At 39.6% G+C, this 22,990-nt stretch overlaps 1 protein-coding gene across 2 annotated transcripts; it reads right to left on the reverse strand.

Annotated features, from left to right (window-relative positions):
• Positions 1 to 409: 409 nt before the first annotated feature.
• On the reverse strand, positions 410 to 13,283 carry LOC129163337 (gypsy retrotransposon integrase-like protein 1). Of its 2 annotated transcripts, XM_054740485.2 has the most exons (15): positions 8,462 to 13,283; positions 7,427 to 7,614; positions 6,958 to 7,100; positions 6,668 to 6,830; positions 6,128 to 6,572; positions 5,744 to 6,035; positions 5,622 to 5,669; positions 5,371 to 5,483; positions 5,144 to 5,263; positions 5,024 to 5,071; positions 4,793 to 4,873; positions 4,631 to 4,711; positions 4,005 to 4,065; positions 3,871 to 3,921; positions 3,616 to 3,789 (listed from the first exon to the last, which is right to left on the reverse strand). In XM_054740485.2, the coding sequence occupies exons 5-13, from the start codon at positions 6,263 to 6,265 to the stop codon at positions 4,063 to 4,065; spliced, it is 924 nt and encodes a 307-aa protein (XP_054596460.2). In that variant the 5' UTR covers positions 6,266 to 6,572; positions 6,668 to 6,830; positions 6,958 to 7,100; positions 7,427 to 7,614; positions 8,462 to 13,283; the 3' UTR covers positions 3,616 to 3,789; positions 3,871 to 3,921; positions 4,005 to 4,062. The 2 variants fall into 2 exon arrangements, with proteins under 2 accessions (XP_054596462.1, XP_054596460.2); XM_054740487.2 differs by lacking the exons at positions 4,631 to 4,711; positions 4,793 to 4,873; positions 5,024 to 5,071; ... (7 more) ...; positions 7,427 to 7,614; positions 8,462 to 13,283 and adding exons at positions 410 to 1,770; positions 1,883 to 1,993; positions 2,071 to 2,224; ... (1 more) ...; positions 3,354 to 3,459; positions 3,545 to 3,609 and having other exon boundaries at positions 3,745 to 3,789; positions 4,005 to 4,624.
• Positions 13,284 to 22,990: the final 9,707 nt, after the last annotated feature.

A 22,990-nucleotide genomic window follows, 5' to 3' on the forward strand; every position in this document is an offset into this window, starting at 1 on the left:
TATATTGTTTCACATTTGTACGGAAGCGACAAGTTTATAATAATAAAAAAGGCTCTATTTTACATACGTTGCTGTAAAGCCTGCCAGCACTCATAGTGTTTTAAAGGTATGAATTTGCGAGATGTACCACCTAGTGTTGGTGGTCTAGTGACTAACGCGTTCGCCTGCAATGGTGAAGGTCGCGGGTTCGATACTGTATCATACAGTTTAGTTTTGTACATTATTTCACTTCTTTTCTTTTGCATAATTTTTGTATTTATGTCAACAAGAAACAAAATACGTAACGGATTAGTGGGCAGAGTCACACACACACACACACACACACACACACACACACACACAAAACATGTAAACAAGTATTTTATGAGTATGAATCTGATTATTGCCGATGTCGGTACAAGATCTGCTCGGGTGCAAGATCGGCTCGGGGTCCGTCGACTGCCGATGACGTCAAAGTACGGCAAACCCACTCGGACAAAATACAGTACACATCTATACTGTTGGAAAGAATTTAGCTGTTTCGTTATTAAAATGTTTCTTACCATGTACGTTTGTGTTTAGTTGGACAAAATACACTTCGCATCTGCTTTATACTGTTCTTTCACTCAGGTTTTGGAAAGAACTTAGCAGTTTTGTTTTAAAAATAATGTTTCTTACCATGTACGTTTGTGTTTAGTTGGACAAAATACACTTCACATCTGCTTTATACTGTTCTTTCACTCAGGTTTTGGAAAGAACTTAGCAGTTTTGTTTTAAAAATAATGTTTCTTACCATGTACGTTTGTGTTTAGTTGGACAAAATACACTTCACATCTGCTTTATACTGTTCTTTCACTCAGGTTTTGGAAAGAACTTAGCAGTTTTGTTTTAAAAATAATGTTTCTTACCATGTACGTTTGTGTTTAGTTGGACAAAATACACTTCACATCTGCTTTATACTGTTCTTTCACTCAGGTTTTGGAAAGAACTTAGCAGTTTTGTTTTCAAAATAATGTTTCTTACCATGTACGTTTGTGTTTAGTTGGACAAAATACACTTCACATCTGCTTTATACTGTTCTTTCACTCAGGTTTTGGAAAGAACTTAGCAGTTTCGTTTTCAAAATAATGTTTCTTACCATGTACGTTTGTGGTTATAATGGTATTTGTAAAATAAAACACTATTGTATTCATAATGTTTAATTGCTCTTTCTATTTTGTTACTAATGTTTTATGTTTAATATTTCAATCCATTTCATCAAAATTTGAGTTGATCAAATTTTTTCATAGTTCAAATTTTATTTAAATCAAAAACACAAACACTGGAGCAATATAGTACTCATGAGTAACAAATAAGAACAAAGGTCCAAAACAGAGGATCCCAGGGTCTGACTCCTCTCAGCAAGCAAGTTGGGGATGAGATGCAGGAAGTGGAGCTACAACAAAAACAGGCTTTATATAATTTCATTATATTTACAACTGAGATGTTCATATCCCATTTAATATTTGTACAAATCAAATGTATGATGAAAAAGAAATTAACATTTGATTTTTTGTTGTCATTTATGTTTATTGTGACTTTTATAACAATTCTTTTTTAGACCATCCTCTTGGATACACTTCTTCGGTTAGTTAATTTAATCTAGTGAAGCTTTTGTGTGTTTTTGTGTTTGTGTGTGTAATATCTTGTTTTCCTATTGCATTTGCCTGCAGAAGTGACTGCAGTATCCTGGATGGGGGCATTCAGAGTAAAAGGCTTGCAGTACTCCTCTTTTTCCTGTTCCAACATATCCTGTAAGAAAAATAAAAATAAATCAACAACCATTACCTTCTGCATGTGGTCTATGACATGAATACTGCTTCCCATGATATAAAATGAAGAGCATCTAGTGTTAGTGTTGTACCAGGTGTGCTGTTTTTATATAGCTTTCCACATTCAAAGCAGGTCTCAATGTTGTACATGGCATAGAATGCCTTTCTGTGTGATGCAGAAAACATGCTCCATGTAGCAACACCTGAGGAAAAAAAAATTGTGAAAAATTCTTGAATATACTGTATTGTATACCATTGTACCCTTAATTGAACTACTTACTGTCAAGCCACAGAAAATGTGCCTGTCTCCTGAAGGAGATAGTGGACACAGTGTTTCTGAATGTGGTGCATACAAGAGCCAGTGTCAAATATGCCTTATCTCCTTCCAGGAGGATCACTTCCTTCAAGACTTCTGAGAGCACACAATCCGGCAACTGTAAAATATTGGTTAGGCAAATAAAACATATTAAGGATGTCATACCAACTGTGCATAATTAGTTTTTAACGTGAACATAAAACAAACAAAAAAAAAAAAAACAGCATTATACATTTCTCTGATGTTGTATTTCCCCTGGTAGAAAGGTTTTGTTTGTATAACACCTTTCAACATGAGAATAAGATAGCACTTCATGAGCACAATAAAAAAAATAAAAGACGGTTCAGGGAGGTTTTGCTCAGACAAGTGAAAAGCGAGTTGCAATAGTCTACGCATGAGCAGTGTGGGCAAGTTACTTCAAAACTGTAATGCATTATTACTTGTTACCCTCATTTTAATGTAATACATTACATTACAATATAACTGATTTTAAAACGTAAGGCATTACACTACTTTTGCATTACTTTAAGTTGCTTTCACCAAAACAATTTCAACATGAATTAGGTCATGTGACACTCAGTGAGCTCACAACACTTCCAGTGGAAAGTGATGTGGTGTCTGAGCTAGGATTGCTGTTAAAAACAGTCAGATATGATAACGGTTCTTCATTAAATAAATGCAACAACAAACTGTACTCTCAGCATGCTGCCATCTTAGATTAACTGAGCAGGATGTGAGGTGGTGGGGGCTCCAAGCCTATATTTGCCTTGGTCCCCAAATGCCTTGATTCGGCGATCTGATTCTATCACATGTAGAAACATTAAATGCTTATATATTATTGCTTTTCTTTCCCTGTAATGCCTTACATTACCACATTACAGCAAAAAGCAATGCATTACAGTAATTAATTACTTCTGTACCGCGTTACTCCCAACACTGAGCGTGAGGAGATGAAGGGGTGGATAACAATCTCAGAGTTCAGAGCGGGACAGAATGGGACTCAGCTTTGAAATGTTCCTGAGATGGATGAAATGTGCATATGTTGTGTGTTCAGCTGTGTTCAATGGTTGAAGTTTAAGAAAATAATTAAACTGAGATTACCTCCAGTATGAAGCATCTGTTGGCCTTTTCAAACTGAACCTAAAAGTGTAAAACAATATATATATATCTTTGTTTGAAATCATTAGGAGTTTGTGAATGGTTCAGTCACAAACAGACATGCAATTAAATGCTTTCGCAAAGTTCACCTCATTGTCCCCATTTCTGGCCTTTGGGATCCTGTATATTGGTTGCAGTGACCCTTGGAGCAATGCTTTAGCCTCATTAGTCCAGTATGCAAATCTTTGTCCATGACTGTCGAGTGATATATTAATGACAGATTAAAAGAAGTGAAGTAATGTGGAATTTGTTTTGGGAATAATATTAATAGTTGTTTTACCCATCAATCTGGAATCGTTCCATCAGACTAATGCACCACCATTTTCGGATGTGTGCCATGTCCCTCTAAAATAAATCATTTTGAAATAGTCAATAAAAGGGTAAAGTCTAGCTTATGCTTGGCCTTACAAAGACTTTATGTATGAAATCTCATTTATGGCCCTCTTTTATACTTTCCTCTTATTCAGAAGAAATTCTGACCTCTGTGAATGAAAATGGAACGCCTGTCGTCATGTTGAGTGCATACTGTAAAAAAAATTAAATTTTTTCAGAAATGGAAGTTTAAAATAACACCAAAGATTTTTTGAACAGAATAAAACTATTTACCATCAACATGAAGATGCCGCAAGAGTTCCCAGTTGTTTGGTGAGGAAAACCCTGTGTGTTGGGTATAAAACGTTAGGATAAAATCAGGTTTAAAGACATGTGCACAAAAATACAATATTGATACACTGGGGTACCTCAATGTCTCTTCCAAACTTTGTTGCCCACTTGCCTGGAGCAATGCGATGAGCTAGGTCACTGTCAAAATCACCAGAAAAACAAATTAGCAACCTCATACTTTTATTTGTGTTTAAAAAGAAGCCACTGAACAGGGCTTAACCAAGACAAAACTAAAATTATAATAGCCTTTGAACGAGGCTTAACTTTAAAACAGCCTTTGAACGAGGCTTTGTGTTCATTATTATTCAAGCAAAATGTTGAAATTCATAGTATCCTCAAGCAGATGTGATCTTTAAGAATAATTTTTAGAAATTAAATTTTGTCATTTGCCAGATAAAGCCAATGAGTTGTGTACCTGCATTTTTGGAATACTATGAATTCTGTAGAATTCCCAAACTGAACAAGCCACAAAACAGGGCTGATTTTTATGTTGAAAAAACCTAAAGATGGTATGGAAACCACTGTCGCTAAAGCCATCTGGTTTGAGTGAGTCCAGCAAAAAAAGCTCTCTCTTTGCTGGCTTCAGTACCTGTGAACCATTTTCCAAAAGAAAATTAGATACACTCTAAAAATAAATAAATGTTGAAAATAACTAAGAGTAAAAATGTAGTTCGACTGTTGATAAGATTTGAAACAGACTCACGCAAAGCAAGTAGTGGTCAGGTTTTCCGGGTTGTCGACTCCAGGCAGGGATGATTATAACATCTTTTGAAAAGATGTCACCCTGGCATTTAAACAAGTAAATTTGCATAATATTCTGTCAAGCTCCATCAAAGAACAGAGCAGATAACAAGGAAAAACTTACAGGTAGAACCGTCATTGGGTCGTCGATCTTTGTTTTCAATGTTGGAACAGCATACATGTCTAGAATGTGGACATCTATTCCCTACATTGATAAAAATGGAAAGTTTGATTACATGTGTCATGCTACATGTATGTGTCATTAATCAGAATACGCCACTCAAAAAATAAAAACTGATTAGGGCCTACTTCACCAAGGGCATTATGTTGGTTTAAATACACAGCAAAAACGTACATGTCTTTGGGCAGCTTCTTTGACAAGTCTGAAGCATGCATTTCCAATCTGCAACAGAGTAACAAAAGTCAGTACCTTTTGGATTCCTCTCCAACCAAATAAAAGTCTTAATATACCTACATTGGCTTCCATACATTGAGGAAGGCCCAAGCTCCAGAAGTCTTCCCGTGTCAGACAGACATCCCCATCCTTGACAACAATCTCTGTTCCAGATCGGTTTTTATCAAGTACATAGTTGAGCTTAAAATAATAAATTGCAAAATGTACTTTTAAAAATAGAAAACACATTGTGAGATTTAAACAATATACATTCAAAAATTTCATTCACAGCAGACATTAATACCCACCAGCATGGCTTGAACTGGGTTGATGGTCTGTTTACATCCCTGACCAGTCACGTAGTCATGATCATGTGTAGCTTGCTGCGTTACCAGCTGACTAGAACCTGGCTCCTGTTCTGCTGTTAGTGGTTAAAACACTTGCAAATTATAATCTTTAGCAGTTAAAATTCAAAAAGACATTTCTTCTGAGTACAAATAGGTTCTGTTCCTTACTACTATACCCATGCTGACTGACTAAACTGCATTCATAAATATACCTTGGAAGATATCACCTTGAGTGGTTGACATGTCTGGCTCTTTGGACTCTGAAGAGAAGATGACGCAAATATCACAGATCTACACAGACTACATTGTGTCTTTATAAGAACAATGATAATACCTCTTAGTTCAGGGCTGATGAAAGGCTTCAGCTGTGAAACATTAATGCTTTGTTTCAACTGACTCCCTGATTTGTTCAACAGCGTTGCCACACCCTTCTCTGAAAGTGAGGCTATTACGTATGGCCCAGACCAGTTGGCTTCCAGCCGCCCTCCTTTTCGACCTTCCTTTCGTTTGTTTGCTTTCATGACCTCATCACCAACTTTGAAGTGGAAGGATTTCACATGACGTCTTTTTCTGGACTCATATTCCTTCTTCTGTCTGTCCTGTGCATTTTTTATGTTCTGGTAAATCTGAGAAAATATAAAATGCTCATAAAATGATTATTCAAAACATAACATTACATTGTAGTTTTTTAGACAAATAATTTCCATTTCATAATCACCTTTGCATGCAGATCAGCAACTGCTGCAGTCTTGGCCTCCAGATGATCCTCTGTTACCTCTACAACAACTGATCTGTCATCCCCCCCTTCTTGGGTGATGTTTATCACACCAGGTGTGCGAGGTTGTCTTCCAAACATAGCACAGTAAGGTGTGTACTTGGTTGATCTCTGTTAAAAAAATACAATCAATAACATTTTACAGTCTATCTTGGTGAATAACGTTCCATCACAACTTCTTAAATAATATTGCCTGTTTAGATGTGTTGATCCCCGCCACAATTCCTCTTAAATGGATGTCCCAATCATTTTGATCCTCCCCACAGTATTTGGCCAGTGCTGTCTTTATATTTTGGTTGGTGCGCTCATCCTGTCCATTGGCTTGGGGATGGTAGGCTGATGTAATGCAATGTTTGACATTCAAAGCCTCAAAAACACCACGATTGACCTGCAGACACATTAGTGTACACCTTAAAAATACAGTATTATCCATTACAAATAATCTAAGTTGCTAATTCATGGCTTTAAAGTACATTATTGTACCTCGTTTACAAATTCCCGTCCTTGATCAGTAATGATCCTCTCTACCAGTCCAAAATCAAGAAGAATATTGACAATTTTTTTTGACACCTCAGTTGCTGTTTTAGTGTTGAGGGATTTTGCCACAACCCACTTTGTGAAGAGATCTGTGGCTGTAAGAATAAACCTGGAACATATAATGCAGATTGTTCAAAACTTATATTGCATGAATTTCATGTTCTCTGTTTTATCTAAACTATTTGCATTTACAAACTTCAAAGACAGTTACATATTTAACACAAAATCTTATGAACCTTTTGCCCTTTGCAGTGGTAGGAAGGGGACCAATCAGATCTATTCCAAGAACACTCCATGCTCCCTGAACTTGGATTGGATGAAGGACAGGTGCAACAGTCTTTAATGTTTCATGCTGCTGACAGCGGGGACACTCATCAACCTATTAAAAAAGATACTATATTAATTTTGGTTCATTTTCTGACACACATCAGCTTATTTGGAGCAATGTAGTGATGACACCAAATTAAATATATCACAATTTACATAGAACTAATCAGATGTAATGGCCACTTCCACTGAGCATACTCAGCAGGGAAAAAAAAACACAGCATAGACCAGCATAAGTGGTTACCAGTATATGTTGTCTTTTGGTGCTGGTTTAACTGGTGGACCAGCACTGTAGGTTTTTTTTTTAGTTGTTTTTTTCCCCATCAGAGTAGCCCAAATTTTGTTTGAAAGAACAACTGGATAGAAGAAAACTGTCACCCATTTATTGACATCCTTGAATAAGGTCTTCCAGTGGTAGGATGATGACACCTTTTCAAGTGTACGGCGTCTGCCAGGATGTCCCCCACTACCAAGGTCGTCATGGCAACTCCTCAATACATCGCAAATTTGCGACTGAAACACCACCAAGCGGAATTTGCTCTGAGACTTGTAATACAGGTGTCCATCTAATGCACCAGGGAAATAAAACATTTGTTTAGCGCTTAAGCACAACTGGTTGCGCTATATATACATTAGGGCTGAACTATTTTGGAAAGTAATCCATTGCGATTTTTTTTCTTGAATATTGCAATTGCGATTTAATTCACAATTATTTTCTCAAGAGGCTTTTCTCATATTTTTCAACTAACAGAAGCAAAAAAAATTCTATGTAACTTGTACTGAATATAAACAAGTTTATGTATCTACATATTTATCTACATATCATATCTACACGTTTATTTGTCTACAAACACATTGTTGTATTTGAAGGTGCAATGCTTTGCAGGCAGGAGCACATCCCTTGAAGGATCATAGGTATTAGCAACACCTGTGAAATAGTATTTGCAGGAAAGAAGTGTGTCCCGTTTATTGAAGTATTTTGTGTTTAGAGTTTTTGACCTCTTGTCCATGCGTAGTTCAGGTACGCTCATAGCTGCTAGCCAAAACTCTGGAGTTAAAAGTTTTCTGGATTTACTAAAATACCTGTCTGTACTTATTTGATTTATGGTAGTTTTACTTTCTATTAGACTCCAAATGTAATCAGTTGGCACGTTTCTAGTTCATAATTTGTAAGAATGAAATCGGCTATATTAGCATTAGCATTCCTATGGGTTTTTCCATGTATATTAGCATTGCGCTAACCACTCGCTGCCAATCAAATTACAGCCTTTGCGATTAGAAAATCTCCTTTTGTCACATCGCAATTTAAGTGCACATGCAATTAATCGTTCAGCCCTAATATACATGCAGCTCTATGCTAAAAGTGTATTTTCAAAGAGTCGCTAAAAATCAACAGGTCACAATCATACTTACTATTAATTGTGTAACGTTTCGATGCCTTTCGAATGGTGGCCTTTCTGCTCTCAGGATGTTGAGAGGCGATGGTAAGGCTGTGATAAGTCCCTTTTAAAAGGTAATAATGGATTTCTCTGTAAAAGTTGTCCATCTAGAAAATTTGTCTGGACCAACGTAACTTGATAACGACGTAACGTGATTACGTAACTTCCATAACGTGATTACGTAACTTCCAAACGTGGATCTTCAGCCAATCAACTACTTCGACGTCATCAGCAGTCGAAGGACCCCGAGCCGATCTTGCACCCGAGCAGATACTGTACCGACACCGACAGTCGATATTTAAGCATGTGTGTCCCCCTTCCTCAATCCATCCTCGCAAAATAAAATCATCGGCACAGCACAGCAGGCTTTCTCTTGATCCAGAACTAGCACTTCGAAATTGATCATGTCCGCGGCCATCTGCTGCACAATCAGCTGCTCGCATCGCGGGAAACATTGAAAACAGCTTCATGAACTGAGACACAACAGGGTTAACATCGACAAAAAAATCCACAAATAAATCTAAATAATTAATGCCATTTCCGTCTTTTTCGTTGAAATATACAAATAGCAGATCATAAATCTAGAGCAGAAAAAGCTGCTGCAGGAAGCAGGGTCTGTAGTTATTCATGCACCAATTCATCAATGTGATTATTCATCAAGATCAGGTAAACTGATATTAATGTTGCAACATTTCATTTGATCATCTGAATGATACCACACAACTGAATGACCTGTTGAGTCTCTGCATATTCAGGTATTTACTACGGAAAACAAACAACAGCAGGCAGCAGCAGGACTCCCCATGTTATTTCTCGGGTCGCTGGCCCGCGGTCGTCGGGGCCGCTGCGGTCAGCTCTTAGCCGGGAAGCCCTCGTTCGGCTGCGTGGGCTGCTTCACCGTGGACCAGCTCCCAGCAGCCGCTGGTCGGGAGAAACGCTCTGGCTGCAGCTCCGATCAGACCCTACCAACACCTCGCCACAGACAGCACCGCATTAAAAGCCCACAATTACGACCCGCTCCCCAAAGTTACAGTTCTCAAGCACTGATGAACACATACATAACCCACAACAGCTATGAAATGTGTGTTATTTACGGCAAAAAGGAGATATTTTTCAAGCCGACGTGCCAATGTTAACCGCAGTTGGCTTGGAAATGTGCTGATTTTATTATTTTTGTCAATTAAAATCCCCCTTGTTTGCTCTTACGTTTTACGAAAACGCAATATTAATTAAAGCACGCTTTAGTGATCAGCATGTAAAGCAAAGAAGAAATGTGAACATTTCAACCCATTTCGAACCAACCAGTAATATGATTTCTTAACACGGTGCAGCGGCAGCATTTAAAAACCAAAATATAGTTTTTACTCTCCAAAAAAAGGAGAAGACAGTCACGGTGCAGCAACCCATTTTAGTCCATTAATCTCCACAATAAATATCCAGACAGAGAATTTCTACGGCCTCGCTGTAAACTCCAATGTCACCCAGGACCAGTCTTAAAGAGACAACGCGCTTAAAGGGAAAGTGTGTAGATTTCTGGCAATAGGGGGTAGTAAATACCAAAGTCACTGCAAACAAGCTGTATTTTTTGTTCAAGTGAGGACCTTACTAACTAATGCTCATAAAGCCAACAAAACCCTCTGGACTCTAGCTGTAACTCTCAAATTAGGATATGAGATTAATGACTCAGGTTCACGCTCCAATACATTAATTGTTTGAGAAATGCATCTTTTTATGTTGAGTGCCATCCGCCAAATAACACACAAGAAAAGGAAGAAGAAGAGTGTTGTTGCACAGTTTTCAAAGGAGTCAAAAACCACCAGCAAAACCATAAATACAGCTAAATAAACTTAGAATCCAACATGGCGTCCTCCAGAGAGTCGGACCCTCGCCTGTGTATTTTATTACTATGAAGGGTACATGAACTGATTAGGAACACAATGTCATAGGGTCAAAGGTCAAGGTTGTGTGAGGTCATATATATATCAAAAATTGCCTGAACGGGTTGAATGATTTTGACCAAATCAGAGGTGATAGCTCCCTATCAAAGGTAGATAAACTGATCAGGTCACAACCTCATAGGGTCAAAGGTAAAGGTCGTGTGAGGCCGTATATATGAAAAATTGGTTTTTGTGTGCAATATCTTCTGAACAGGTTGAAATACTTTGACCAAATCGCAGGTGAGAACTCCCTATCTAAGGTAAATAAACTCATGACGTACAAAACCTCATAGGGTCAAAGGTCAAGGTTGTGTGAGGCCGTATATATGAAAATTTGGCTTTTGTGTGCAATATCTCCTGAACGGGTTGAAGGATTTTGACAAAATCAGAGGTCATAACTCCCTATCAAAGGTAAATAAACTCATCACATACACAAGTTCATAGGGTCAGAGGTCAGTGTCATGAGAGGTAATATATATGACCAGTCAGGCATATCCCGCGACGCTCTGCATCGATTTGCAGGGCTTTCTTGTTTCTACAGAGTTTATGTAGGGTGCTGCTGGTTTGGGGTGTTATGTCAGCAGGCAGAGTTTAGGAGTCTGACAGCTGTGGGGAAGAAACTGTTTCGGGACCTGGTAGTCTTAGTCCATAGGCTCCTGTAGCGCTTCCCAGAGGGCAGGAGGGTGAAGAGTCCATTCGATGGGTGACTGGAGTCTGATGGTTTTCCCTGCCCTTTTCAGACACCAAGAAAAAAGGAGAGTAACTTTATTTTGTTTGTGTGATTTTATTTTGTTGTGTGACTACTGGTTGCAGTTCCCTGTTCAATTGATTGCTGTTCCCTGTTAAATTTAAAAAAGAAAAAAGTCTAAAGTTTTGTTTTGACTGGAGAGAACTAAAAAAGGTTACACTGTCTTCTGGTACTAGCTCAAAATAACAAGTGGTGCTTGCTGCAGAACCACAAAGGCGGAGCTGCACCAGAAGGTGGAGCTGCACCAGAGTCAGCCCCGCCCATTCCAGAATCAGCCCCGCCCATTCCATTAGAGTCAGTCTAATTCCTTGCAGTTGTCAGACTTGATAGCATTCTGGAACCAAAGAGGGTGTTGTAGCTAAAAAATGCGAGATTGAGGACGGAGTTGAGAAGTTAATTGAACAGTTTTTGTAAAGGTTCCATATAATTAAAAATCTAACTTTTGGAACTTTTAATCATGTTATATTGTCATTTCCTCATAAGAAACACGCCAAAGCCATTTTTAGCCTCATTCATGCATTTTCCTCCCATCTCAGCTTCAATTTGGTCTCCTCCCCCGAAGCGGGTCTGGTCTTGGTTCTCAAATCTGGATATTCTGTGAATTTTCTGACAAATTATTTCTGAAATGACTTCTACTGAGACACCGCCAATAAACCATACATCCCATCTCAGAGACACACTGGGCAGCACAATTACATGTAACGCCACTTAATTTATAACAGATGTGGTGGTGTAGTGGTTATGGAGTCAGGTTGACATGCTGTTTCGCCTCCCAGTAGTGTAAGTTTTAGGTAGTTTACAACCTCTTTTCTTCATTTCTAGCTACACTTGCCAGTACTATGTTTACAACAATTTACTGGTATACCGTTTAACATATAATGTGTTTATTTATTTATTTATTCGTTTATTTAGCCAGTGTGAGTCCATTTGTGAGCAGAGTTTCAACTAAAATGCTGTTTAGGAACGACCAAATTCAAAGAACTTTTAGCGACATAAATATTTTGCTGAAAAGAAACATTACAACTAAAATATAAACAAATTGAATGTGGCTAAATAGACTGCTGATGACCCCACCGAGAATCGAACCAGCATCAGCTGAGGGGAAAGCAAAAACCAACTCTGATGATTTTACCACTAGACCACCAGAGGCCATTCAATAGACTGAAGTGCTGTTGTACATCACTTTTATTAGACCAGCTGTAGGCAGATATTCGCTAAAAGAAACCTTTTCATTTCGAGATATATTCAGTCTTTGTCATGTAGCAAGTTATATTTATCTTGTTTAATTGGAGTATAGAACATAGCATTAACGACTGTAAACTAGTAACAGCCGTAATTCATGTGGGTCAGGTCAGTTTGCGATAAAGTTGAAAACAAAAACGGAAGTCAGTGGGCTAGGCTGAGTTTGCGTGAATGGGCGGGGTGCAGCTCCGCCTTTGTGGTTTTGCAGCCAGCACCCTCTCCAAAATAACCACAGTTTTTCCCTCAGTGTCATTTGATCTATTTCTTGGGAAGATGGACAATAATTATTTTTAATATAGCCTTTTTCAATACCAAACTTTCAATACCAAACAAAAATGAACTACAATAAAATTACTGGCACACTAAATTCCAATTCTCCTCAATGGGACTTGAACTCGCCAACTGATCTCTCTTACACGACACCAAACGAGGTGCTTTACTTGATTTGGGAGGGGGGAATAAAAGCAGTAAAACAATAAAACTTTGAACATTACAACACAAAGAGAAAATAAATAATGTTACAGCAATTGCGGAATGCCATCTGCGGGATTCGAACCCGCCGCAACGACCAACCAGTAGGTGTCAAACCATGACTAATGAGTGCAAGCCTTGGCGCTCAGGGACACCCATCAGTATGTGATTGTGAGGCCACAGCACATACGTTTTAGACTGGGTGGGATTCTTATACCCAACAGGAGTCTTCTGCCCGCCTTCTCATTAGAATATGCATAATTTGTGTTTCAGGCACTAGTTAACTAGTGAGCTGCTGCACTGCCACACATGTAAACTGGTGAAATTTCAATTGTTCCACTAGTTAACTAGTGGACAAAAATGGTCAGCTTGTATGTGTTTTTAGATGTAACTAGTTAACTAGTGAGCAAATCCGCACCTCACTAGTTAACTAGTGAGGTGCAGATATGCTCACTAGTTAACTAGTGAGGTACTAGTGAGGTGCAGATATGCTCACTAGTTAACTAGTGAGCAAATCCGCACCTCACTAGTTAACTAGTGAGCAAATCCGCACCTCACTAGTTAACTAGTGAACAAATCTGCACCTCACTAGTTAACTAGTGAGCAAATCCGCACCTCACTAGTTAACTAGTGAGCAAATCCGCACCTCACTAGTTAACTAGTGAGCATATCTGCGCCTCACTAGTTAACTAGTAAGCAAATCCGCACGTCACTAGTTAACTAGTGAGCATATCTGCGCCTCACTAGTTAACTAGTGAGCAAATCCGCACCCTACTAGTTAACTAGTTGGCGTTTTGGGGCCCACTAGTTAACTAGTGAGCATATCTGCACCTTACTAGTTAACTAGTGATGCTTTTTTGCACCTTACTAGTTAACTAGTGGGCGCTTAAGGGTGCACTAGTTAACTAGTGAGCAAATCTGCACCTCACTAGTTAACTAGTGAGCATATCCACACCTTACTAGTTAACTTGTGGGCGTTTTGGGGCCCACTAGTGAACTAGTGACACTTATTTTGCACCTCACTAGTTAACTAGTGGACATTTGTACCCTCTCTAGTTAACTAGTGAGCAGTTCCGCCTTCACAAGTTTACATGTAAGTGTCACACTGAAGCCACTACTAATTTACTAGCTGAGGTTCCTCTGGCCAGCATGTTAACTTGTGTGCCGCATGCAAATGTTTGGGGTGGGATTTTGCAAAATTCCGCACTGTGATTGGTTGTCATATTTTATTTTAACATAGTGAGCCAATAGAAAGCCTCAATTTGAGAAATTCTCTGCCTCCTAATTAGAATTCTGTGCAACTAGCTAGCTAGTGTGAATGTAGGCTTGAACTAGTTTACTAGTATACATTTATGTCCTCACTAGTTAACTAGTTTGGACAATGGATGCATCAACTAGGTAACTAGTGAGCCTGCTACAATCAACTAGCTAGCTAGTGAGTCATTAATGGTTCACTAGTTAACTAGTGGCACTGCCCTACTCCAACTACTTAACTAGTTAGGAGTTTTGCCTTCACTAGTGAACATGTGGACACTTTGAACTGTCACTAGTTAACTAGTGAGACACAAAAACCTTCAACTAGCTGACTGGTATGCATTTTAGCCCTTACTAGTTAACTAGTGAGCCATTTTTGTGTCACCTAGTTAACTAGGAAGCCAAAATGTGTTCACTAGTCAACTAGTGGGCATTTCTTCTGTCACTAGTTAACTGGTGTGCACATTTTGGCCATCACTAGTTAACTAGTGAGACACAAAAACCTTCAACTAGCTGACTGGTATGCATTTTGGCCTTTACTAGTTAACTAGTGAGCCATTTTGTGTCACCTAGTTAACTAGTGAAGCCAAAATGTGTTCACTAGTTAACTAGTGAACATTTCCGTCTCCCACTAGTTAACTGGTGGGCTCATTTTGACCCTGACTAGTTAACTAGTGAGACACAAATACCTTCAACTAGCTGACTGGTATGCATTTTGGCCTTTACTAGTTAACTAATGAGCCATTTTTGTGTCAACTAGTTAACTAGTGAAGGTCAAAATGTGTTCACTAGTTAACTAGCGTGTACAGTTTTACCCTCACTAGTTAACTAGTTGACCTGTTGACAAGATATCAGAAGTAATGCTCAAGCGGCTGGCCAAATTGGGCAAAGTTAACAAGTGGGATTTTTACATTCAGTAGTCAGCTAGTACGAGTTTTTGTACCTTACTAGTTGACTAGTAAAAACTAAATGTGTTTTAACTAGTTAACTAGTGGACATTGATCTGTCCACTAGTTAACTAGTGAACACACTGAGCAATACTAGTTAACTAGTAAGATATGAAACATTTTAACTAGTTAACTAGAGAGAATTTAGGCCTTACTAGTTAACTAGTTGACATTTAGGCTGTCACTATTTAACTAGTTGACACAAACATGGCTAACTAGTTAACTAGTGGACAGAAATGGCTTACATGTTCATGACAATTCTGGCTGATATCCTGATATCAGAATAAATGCTCATTTGGCTTGCCATACTTCCTACTCCGTTTATCCACGGGCAGCAGAGGATGACAACGTCCTCTGCTGCCCACTCTCCCCTCTCCGACGATGCAGCCCCATGCACGATCCAATTTGTAGACCCCATCGTCTCTGTTCATGGTCCCACATCCACGTCTCCTTATCTCTATAGCTTCTTTTATCCATCTTTTGTATTTCTGGTGTTCGGTGTTTATGATCCTTGTGTTGTCCCAGTCCATTATATGGTTTTCTCTTGTGCAGTGATCTGTTACGGCTGACTTCTTTATTGTGCTTTCTGCTTCTTCTTTTGCTGCTCTTGTCTGTTTTCGACTTGTTTCTTTCTCACACTCCTTTCTATGTTCTATTGTTTGTGTGTTGAGTTGCCGTCCGGTTTCTCCTATGTATGTTTCATTGCATATTTTGCATGGGATTTCGTAGATGACTCCACATTTTTGTCCAGCTGATATTTTGTCTTTTGGGTGTACTAGTCTGTTTCTAACTGTTGTGTATGGTTTTGTTGGTGTGTTTATGTTGTGTTTTTTCATTGTTGCTCTTATTTTTTATTTTATGCCTTTGATGTATGATAGGGTTATCACTGGTTTTGGTTCTTGTCTTTCTGGGTTTCTGGTTCTTTGCTTAGGTTGTTCTTTTCTTTCTGTTGTTGTTTGTAGTTTTCCTTTCTTTATTGCCCATGTCGGGTATCCGCAGGTCTTTAAAGCATGTTGTATGTGTTTGTCCTCTTGTTTGCGGTCTCTTTCTTCAAGTTATCATGTTTGCTCGGTGATATAATGTTCTGATTACTGACATTTTGTGTATGGTACGGTGTTCTAATGTCCATAATAGATATTGGTCTGTGTGTTGGTTTCCTATATGTATTTATGTTTAGGGTCAGGCAGACCGATGGGACCCTAAATCAGGCCGATGGGACCCAGTAATCAGGGGCCTCATTTATAAAGCTTGCTCATGCACAAAACGGGGTCAGAAAACTGCGTAAGCAACTTTCCACGCAAACTTTGGGATGTGCCCTCTCTGCTCTCTTTGGGCATTTGAGACGAAAGCATCAGTCGTTCAGTAGCGAGAGACACCGGTGGTGGAAGGAGGCAGTTCATCTCAGTCTATAAGAGGAGTTGTTTTAAAAACGATTTGATTCTTTTAGCCAGTTCGTTTGACATCATTTACTGTCCGTTTAGCAGAAAAAAATACTACCGTAACAACAAAACACCAGTTCAGTGATGTTTTTATGTCGCAGCTTCTACAGTCCCTAACCCCAACAAAAGTTTCCTCGTGGACACATAGCCCTGCGTCTCACTTCAGGCCAGTGGAAAAGAGAACTTTATTGTTCACCTGTTCTTCATTCAGCTTTAATCCCTCCTGTAGATCCTGCTGGTTCTGTTGTTGTTTCCTGGTTTCCTGCATTTGCCTGACTCATTTTTCTTGTGGAGGTTTGTTTGCTGTCTTTCCAGCTTTTTATTTTTCATCATTAAAATAGTTTGATTGGGTTCTCCACCTATGCTGTTCAATCTTTGGCTCCACTAAAACACCTCATGGCATAAGGGTTTGGTTGAGATTTGTTTTCATACTGTAATTTGTAGCAGATTCAGCAGTAACTCCCTTTGATCTCTTCACTCTTCGCATCAGCTTACTACCACTGAGTTCTGCTGTAGGTTTCACATGCACAAGCATGACGGACGGAGGGCAGTAAACCTGCTTCCAGTAGGTTGCAGGATATAGATCGTACGTGGGGCCATCGCCTGTGAGCTGGTATTCTCAGAGAAACACAAACAGCAGGACATTATTTCTGACCTCATAAAATACAGCTACTGATGCTCTGAAGCATTCGGGCTTGAAACAGCAGGTTGGTGAAGGGAAATATTTTGACTCCTAAACATAACCAAGAGTCAACAGCTGGAAACATGTGGACATTTTAAAGAACCCAAACAACAGACAACTCAAATCTTACGGGTGAAAAATAAAAATCAAATGTCCATCTAAAGCATCCTTTATGGCCGCTTTAGTTTTGTGTTTCCATATGGTCATAATCAATAAAATAACAGCGTCTGAAGAGAAAGAACATTTCAGCTCTAAAGCTTTCTTCACCTAAAACAACCCAGTGTCCTTAGACAACGGAGAAAGGAAACAGGTCGATCCAGAGACGACGAGTTTGAAGTACTTTGAGAAATAAATTGCTGCACATGTTTCTGTCTGCGCTAGAAGGCCGTGGACAGTTGAACTGTTAAACTGCTTTGTGACTCTCAGGTGAGCAACACTCTCCGACAAGCTGAAGAAGAAAAAACAACTGAGCACTTTTAACATGGCTGAATGCTTCCTGGAGGAAAAACCTACAACTGAAAAAGAACACACCATAAATGATTAATGGAGCGCGTACAGGAGTCAGTAGATCAGAGCTAGCTGTCGGAGTGAGACTTCAACATAAAACAAAGAAAAAGTTCACACCTTTGCTGAACTTGTGGGATGATTTATACGTTGAGTGTACGCTGCGTGTACACGTGGGGTTGGGGGGTCTGGGTCTGCTGCTGGTAATGACACGCCCGTGGTGAAGAGTGTGAGTGATTGGGTGGGGGGTGGGTGGGGGGGGGTTGGTAAGTTTTCCTACGAGGTTGTGTGTGAGTTCACTGGGGTGAGTGCTGGTGGTGGTGGGGTTTTGTTGATGGCGGCTATATGTGCATGGGGGTGGAGTTGCATGCTTGTTTTGTTGAGCACGACGGGAGGCGCTGGTTAGGCTGTGTTGGTTGTTGTGGCAGCAATACGCCTTTTTTGGCATCCAGCCTGCCTTTTTCAAAGAAGAAGAGGAACTTCATGCTCAACCTGTCAGATCCTCCAGTGGTCTCCTGCAGATTCCTCATGATCATTTTAGGTTCGTGTGTTTTTAAGTTCAGCTTCCTGTCTCTTCTTGGGTCTTACAACATATCGGTGCATTTTTTACATTCCATGTTGGATTCTTCTCTTTTTCTCTGAGGACAGGGGGCAGATCCTGCTTTAGCAGTTTAGCTGCAGCTGAACACAAAACAAAGAAAATGATGTAATCATCTGAGTCAAGAATGAGGAGGATGCGTTTCATCTAAAACTTTTGCATTTCAAAAATATAAATGAATGTTAGGTCCTCAATTAAACTGAATACTACTGGTTTGTACCATCCATCTATTTTCCTCCACTCATCTGAGTCCTGGACACGGGGGTGTCAGTCCCTCCTGTCCCACCCGTGAGATCCCGCGGTGTTTCCCAGCAGCATGAACATCCGGGTACTCTGATTTCACCATGAAAGGACATTAGAATCACTTTGTCTCGCTCTTCTCACCCATGACCAAGTTGTCATGGGAGACCCGTGATAACGTACAGATTACATAAACACTGAATGAAAAATGAAACTGAAGTTTTGTTTTTTGAAAGCGACACTGAGCAGGACCAGATAGCGATAACAAGCGATGCACAATAAGCACATATTCAGTGAATCTGTCATTTTTCTTCAGAATGCTACAAAACTGATTCTAATAGAAATAAAAGATCAACAGGAGCCTCAGCAGTGGTTTTGTTGTTTTTTATCTAATAATTAGAATATATTTCATAGTATCTTTATAAAAATGTGTATTTTTGTTGCATTTTGAGATTTTCTGAGATCTGTAGCTGGATAAAAACTTAAACCTCGTTGTTCACCTCTGGTTTTCTCCTGGCTCGTTTATTCCCTGCGTTGTGCGTACAGGTTAGGTTGTATCATCAGGTCTAATCACACCTGGCCGTGTGTGTGATCCTACCTCCAACCACCAGAAGCTGCTGGTTGATGTTTTTTTGTAAAGATATTAGAATTCCTTATTTTTATGAGTCAGAAAGTTTAGAAGCAGAATTCTGATAACTAGCGAGGATGAGGAGGAAAGGTCCGAGTGAAGGGTCACCGTTGCTGATTAAAACAGCTTCGACAGGTCTTCTTGCCCTTAGAAGACTTTTCTCTGGGTTAAAAGGTGCTGGTTAGGTTGTGAACACGGTGATCTGGGAGGGACAGAGTGGGTGTAAAAAGGACCCATTTGCAGTACAGTCAGCCACAACAGCAACGTTCAAAGGAAGTTCTTTTAATCAATTTCCCTCTGGGATTAATAAAGTATTTTTTAATTGAATTGAATTGAATTGAATTGAATTTTAGAAAAGAACAAATCACAACTACAGATTGTTGTTCTAAACATTCAAGCAGAAGATTGCTCTAGAGAAAATGACCACAATAAACATGAATATGTCCGCTGATCCAGTGGTTTCAGAGCTCTTTGTCGGATGTTTGTATGGTAAAAAAATGACTTATATTGACAATTTTTTCAACTTTATCTAAAGGGTCAATATTTCCATTCTTGGTCCTTCTAAACCTCTGTAGAACACCCTCACGTGCTGCCAACCATCCTCTGTTCCAGATCCTGGCTGATGGAGTTCAGAGACTTAGACAGTCCCTGAGCGAATCCCTTTTTAGCCTCCTCATTTACAGCAAGTCTTTGTTAATGTTTTCTGTGGAACCATGGAAAACAAAAGCTGTCCACTAGCTGCTCAGCTGGAAACAGCAGACAGCCAGATTCCTGCAGGTGAACGAAGATCCTTTAGCAGCTTAGATTTCACACGAGAGGGGTTTTCTAATCCGTGACTTTGATGGTATCTTTGTTCTAATCCAAAGGTTGATTTTAGATCCTGTATTATATGTTGCACAGATTGAGTATGACCAAACTACGAGAAGTCTGAATGAATGTGATTGAAAATGTCTCAGTCTGTCTGGGGTGTATGCAAACAAGTGTTAGTAAAAGCTTAGACAACAAAAACACGATACCTGGGTGTGTTTGTGCGTGTAATGACCATTTAGAAGAAAAGGGCTTTCTCACTTGCTGAACATATGGTCTGCCACGATGTTTCCCAGTGAGATGGAGTTTCTGTTAAATCCGGAGACCCAGGGTGTGTCCGAATCCACGGGAAGGATGCTTGTAAGAGTGCATTTTGAGGTCGATGACGTCACAGCGCAGCAACGAGTACTGTCCGAATTCCAAGAATACTCATTCTCACATCCTCAAATGCGTCCTCACTCCGCCCACATTTCGAGGACGGTTCTGTTGTATCCTCACAGAACAAGGCTATCCCAGCATGCTTTGTACGCCAGCTGTGGAAGAGAAAATGGGGAGAGCTATGAAGTTTTAAACGTAAGTTTGTTAAAATCTAGCCTTAGAAACCTTAAAAGCTTAAAGCGGTTCAGTTTATAGACATTTTTCGTATGTATTTTTGTTTTTTAAATTACATTTTAGGCAGAAATCAGCCAGAACGAGTTTGTATCGCAGGTCCCAGTTATTCGTGTGTGTGTGTGTGTGTGTGTGTGTGTGTGTGTGTGTGTGTGTGTGTGTGTGTGTGTGTGTGTGTGTGTGTGTGTGTGTGTGTGTGTGTGTGTGTGTGTGTGTGTGTGTGTGTGTGTGTGTGTGTGTGTGTGTGTGTGTGGCGAATTAAACTTGTCATTTGTTTTAAGGACGACGGAGCAAAGAAGCATTTTTATTAAGCTTAGAGGTGAAGAGTGAAGCTGTTTACACACAACCACAGAAGTTCTTCTGTGAAAAGTAGTTTTACATTCAGGGATTTACACAGCTGACACATTATAATGAAGTAAAAAGTTTGTGTGAAGAATATAATTTTTATCTTCTCATGTGGATAAATGTAAAAATGTGTTTATTGCCTTTTTGTCACCTGTGGTCTCTGATTTTCTCTGTAGGACTGCAGGTGTCCAGGGTCAGGAGAGGCTTTACCTGTTGGTCATCCTGGGAGAAAAGCCTTCTACTGTCATCATGTTAATGTTATTTAGCTGTTTGATATTTTAACACTTTTATTAAAACAAATACTAACTGATAACTCTTTCTGGTCATTGATTTTATCACCAGTTTTATTATTACAGATGTTTTTGAACATGTTACATGAACAGAAAATGAAAAGATGGTAAGGAGACAAGATTATTTATAATACGTTACACTTATTTACAGATCAAAACCAGTATGGACCAGTTATGTTCGGTTAAAGCAGGATTAACCTGAGTGACTCTTCCTGGATCATTTATTTAAACTGAGTGAGCAGGAAGTCTTTAACAGTGCAGCTGGATCTGCTGCAGGAGGATCCAGACGTGGATGGAGGGCTGGAGCAGACCCGTGGCTGGACGTTTCTGGTCAGAGGAACATCATACAGGACGGTCTGCAGAGAGAGCTTTGGGACGCTTCCTCTCACTGTCCACTCCATCGTCCATCTACAGGGACTGCTGGGCTGGCTCAGACGACGGCTGTTACATCTCTAAGATGTATTCAGAAATACGAAACGAGGAGATGGTTTATGGATCCACTGGTATAACAATTGTGACTCTTCAGCAAATAAAACCACAGTGTTGTTTTTAAGAGGCTCTGCATAAATGACTTGCCTGTTAACACTAGTGGTGGTCTGCTGGTACCTCCTGCAGGACAGAGCACCACTGACCTCCTCCACACACATCTTCCTCACGCTCATCCTCCAGGTCCACAACTTCACCAACACGGAGGCAGATGTGCAGCACAGTGCATGCTGACCTATAATAGATTAAAAAAAGAGTGTTTTCTTAATTGAAAAATGTAAAACAAAACATATAACCTGCAGTACACTGGTTCTGTTCAGTTTAAAGAAAAGCAGCAGGGAATAGTTAAATAAAAACTACAGAGAATTTACATTTTTAAGACAAATCTAATCATTATTAGGCTTATGTTGAATAAACAAATGCACATTGAAAGAATTTCAATGCCATTTTAATAAGAAGCCTGTTTTTAAAAACGTTTTACCCCCATTTGATGCTAAATAAGAAGTTCTAAGGTCCAATTTGCATTAGAAAACATCCTGCTGCATTCAACATTTATAATTCATTAGGTTTATATTAATTACCTACATGATAATACTCAGTAGTAATGTGTTGTGTACATTTAACAAGTTCATTCTGTAGCTTAAAACATACATGAAACCATCTAAAGTTAACATGTAAGTCCTGAAAGCTTCTAGAATAAACAAAACTACTTTACCTGAAAACGGTTGTGAACAAACGCTGCTGATGGACGTGAAGCTGCTGTAGCTCCTTAATATTCCTGCTTGGTTTTCGCTAGCTTTAGCATTTTTCCTTTGCTTGTAGCTGCCGCCACGGCGGTGACGGGACCTACGGGCCACCGTAGAGGTGAAGGCTAGACTGTCTGAATTCAGAGCCGCTGGGTTCCAGTCTTAGCGGTCTAGCAAGGACCCGGCCTTGCTAGACCAGCGAGGACCAGTACTCAAAAGCATCCTGCCCGTGGATTCGCACACACCCCCAGACTCAGCAACAATGTCTGACATCTGTCTGATCGACCATTTCTACATCCTGGATCAGCAGATGTGATTTTTTCTCCTCAGGTTTACAAGAATAAACATAAAGTACCAGGCACACAGTGAGATAGAACAGACACGTACAACAGAAAGTCAACCTGATAGTTGTACAACACGAGGGAAACAAGTGAGTAAATAGTTTACATTCATTTACACGTGTGATAGGTAGGGTGCTTTCGTTACAGGCTGTGGAACCGCGGATCGACTCGTTACCCTTGCAGGGTGCT

This window comes from Nothobranchius furzeri, chromosome 5 (genome assembly GCF_043380555.1).
Source record: "Nothobranchius furzeri strain GRZ-AD chromosome 5, NfurGRZ-RIMD1, whole genome shotgun sequence".
NCBI lineage: Eukaryota > Metazoa > Chordata > Actinopteri > Cyprinodontiformes > Nothobranchiidae > Nothobranchius > Nothobranchius furzeri.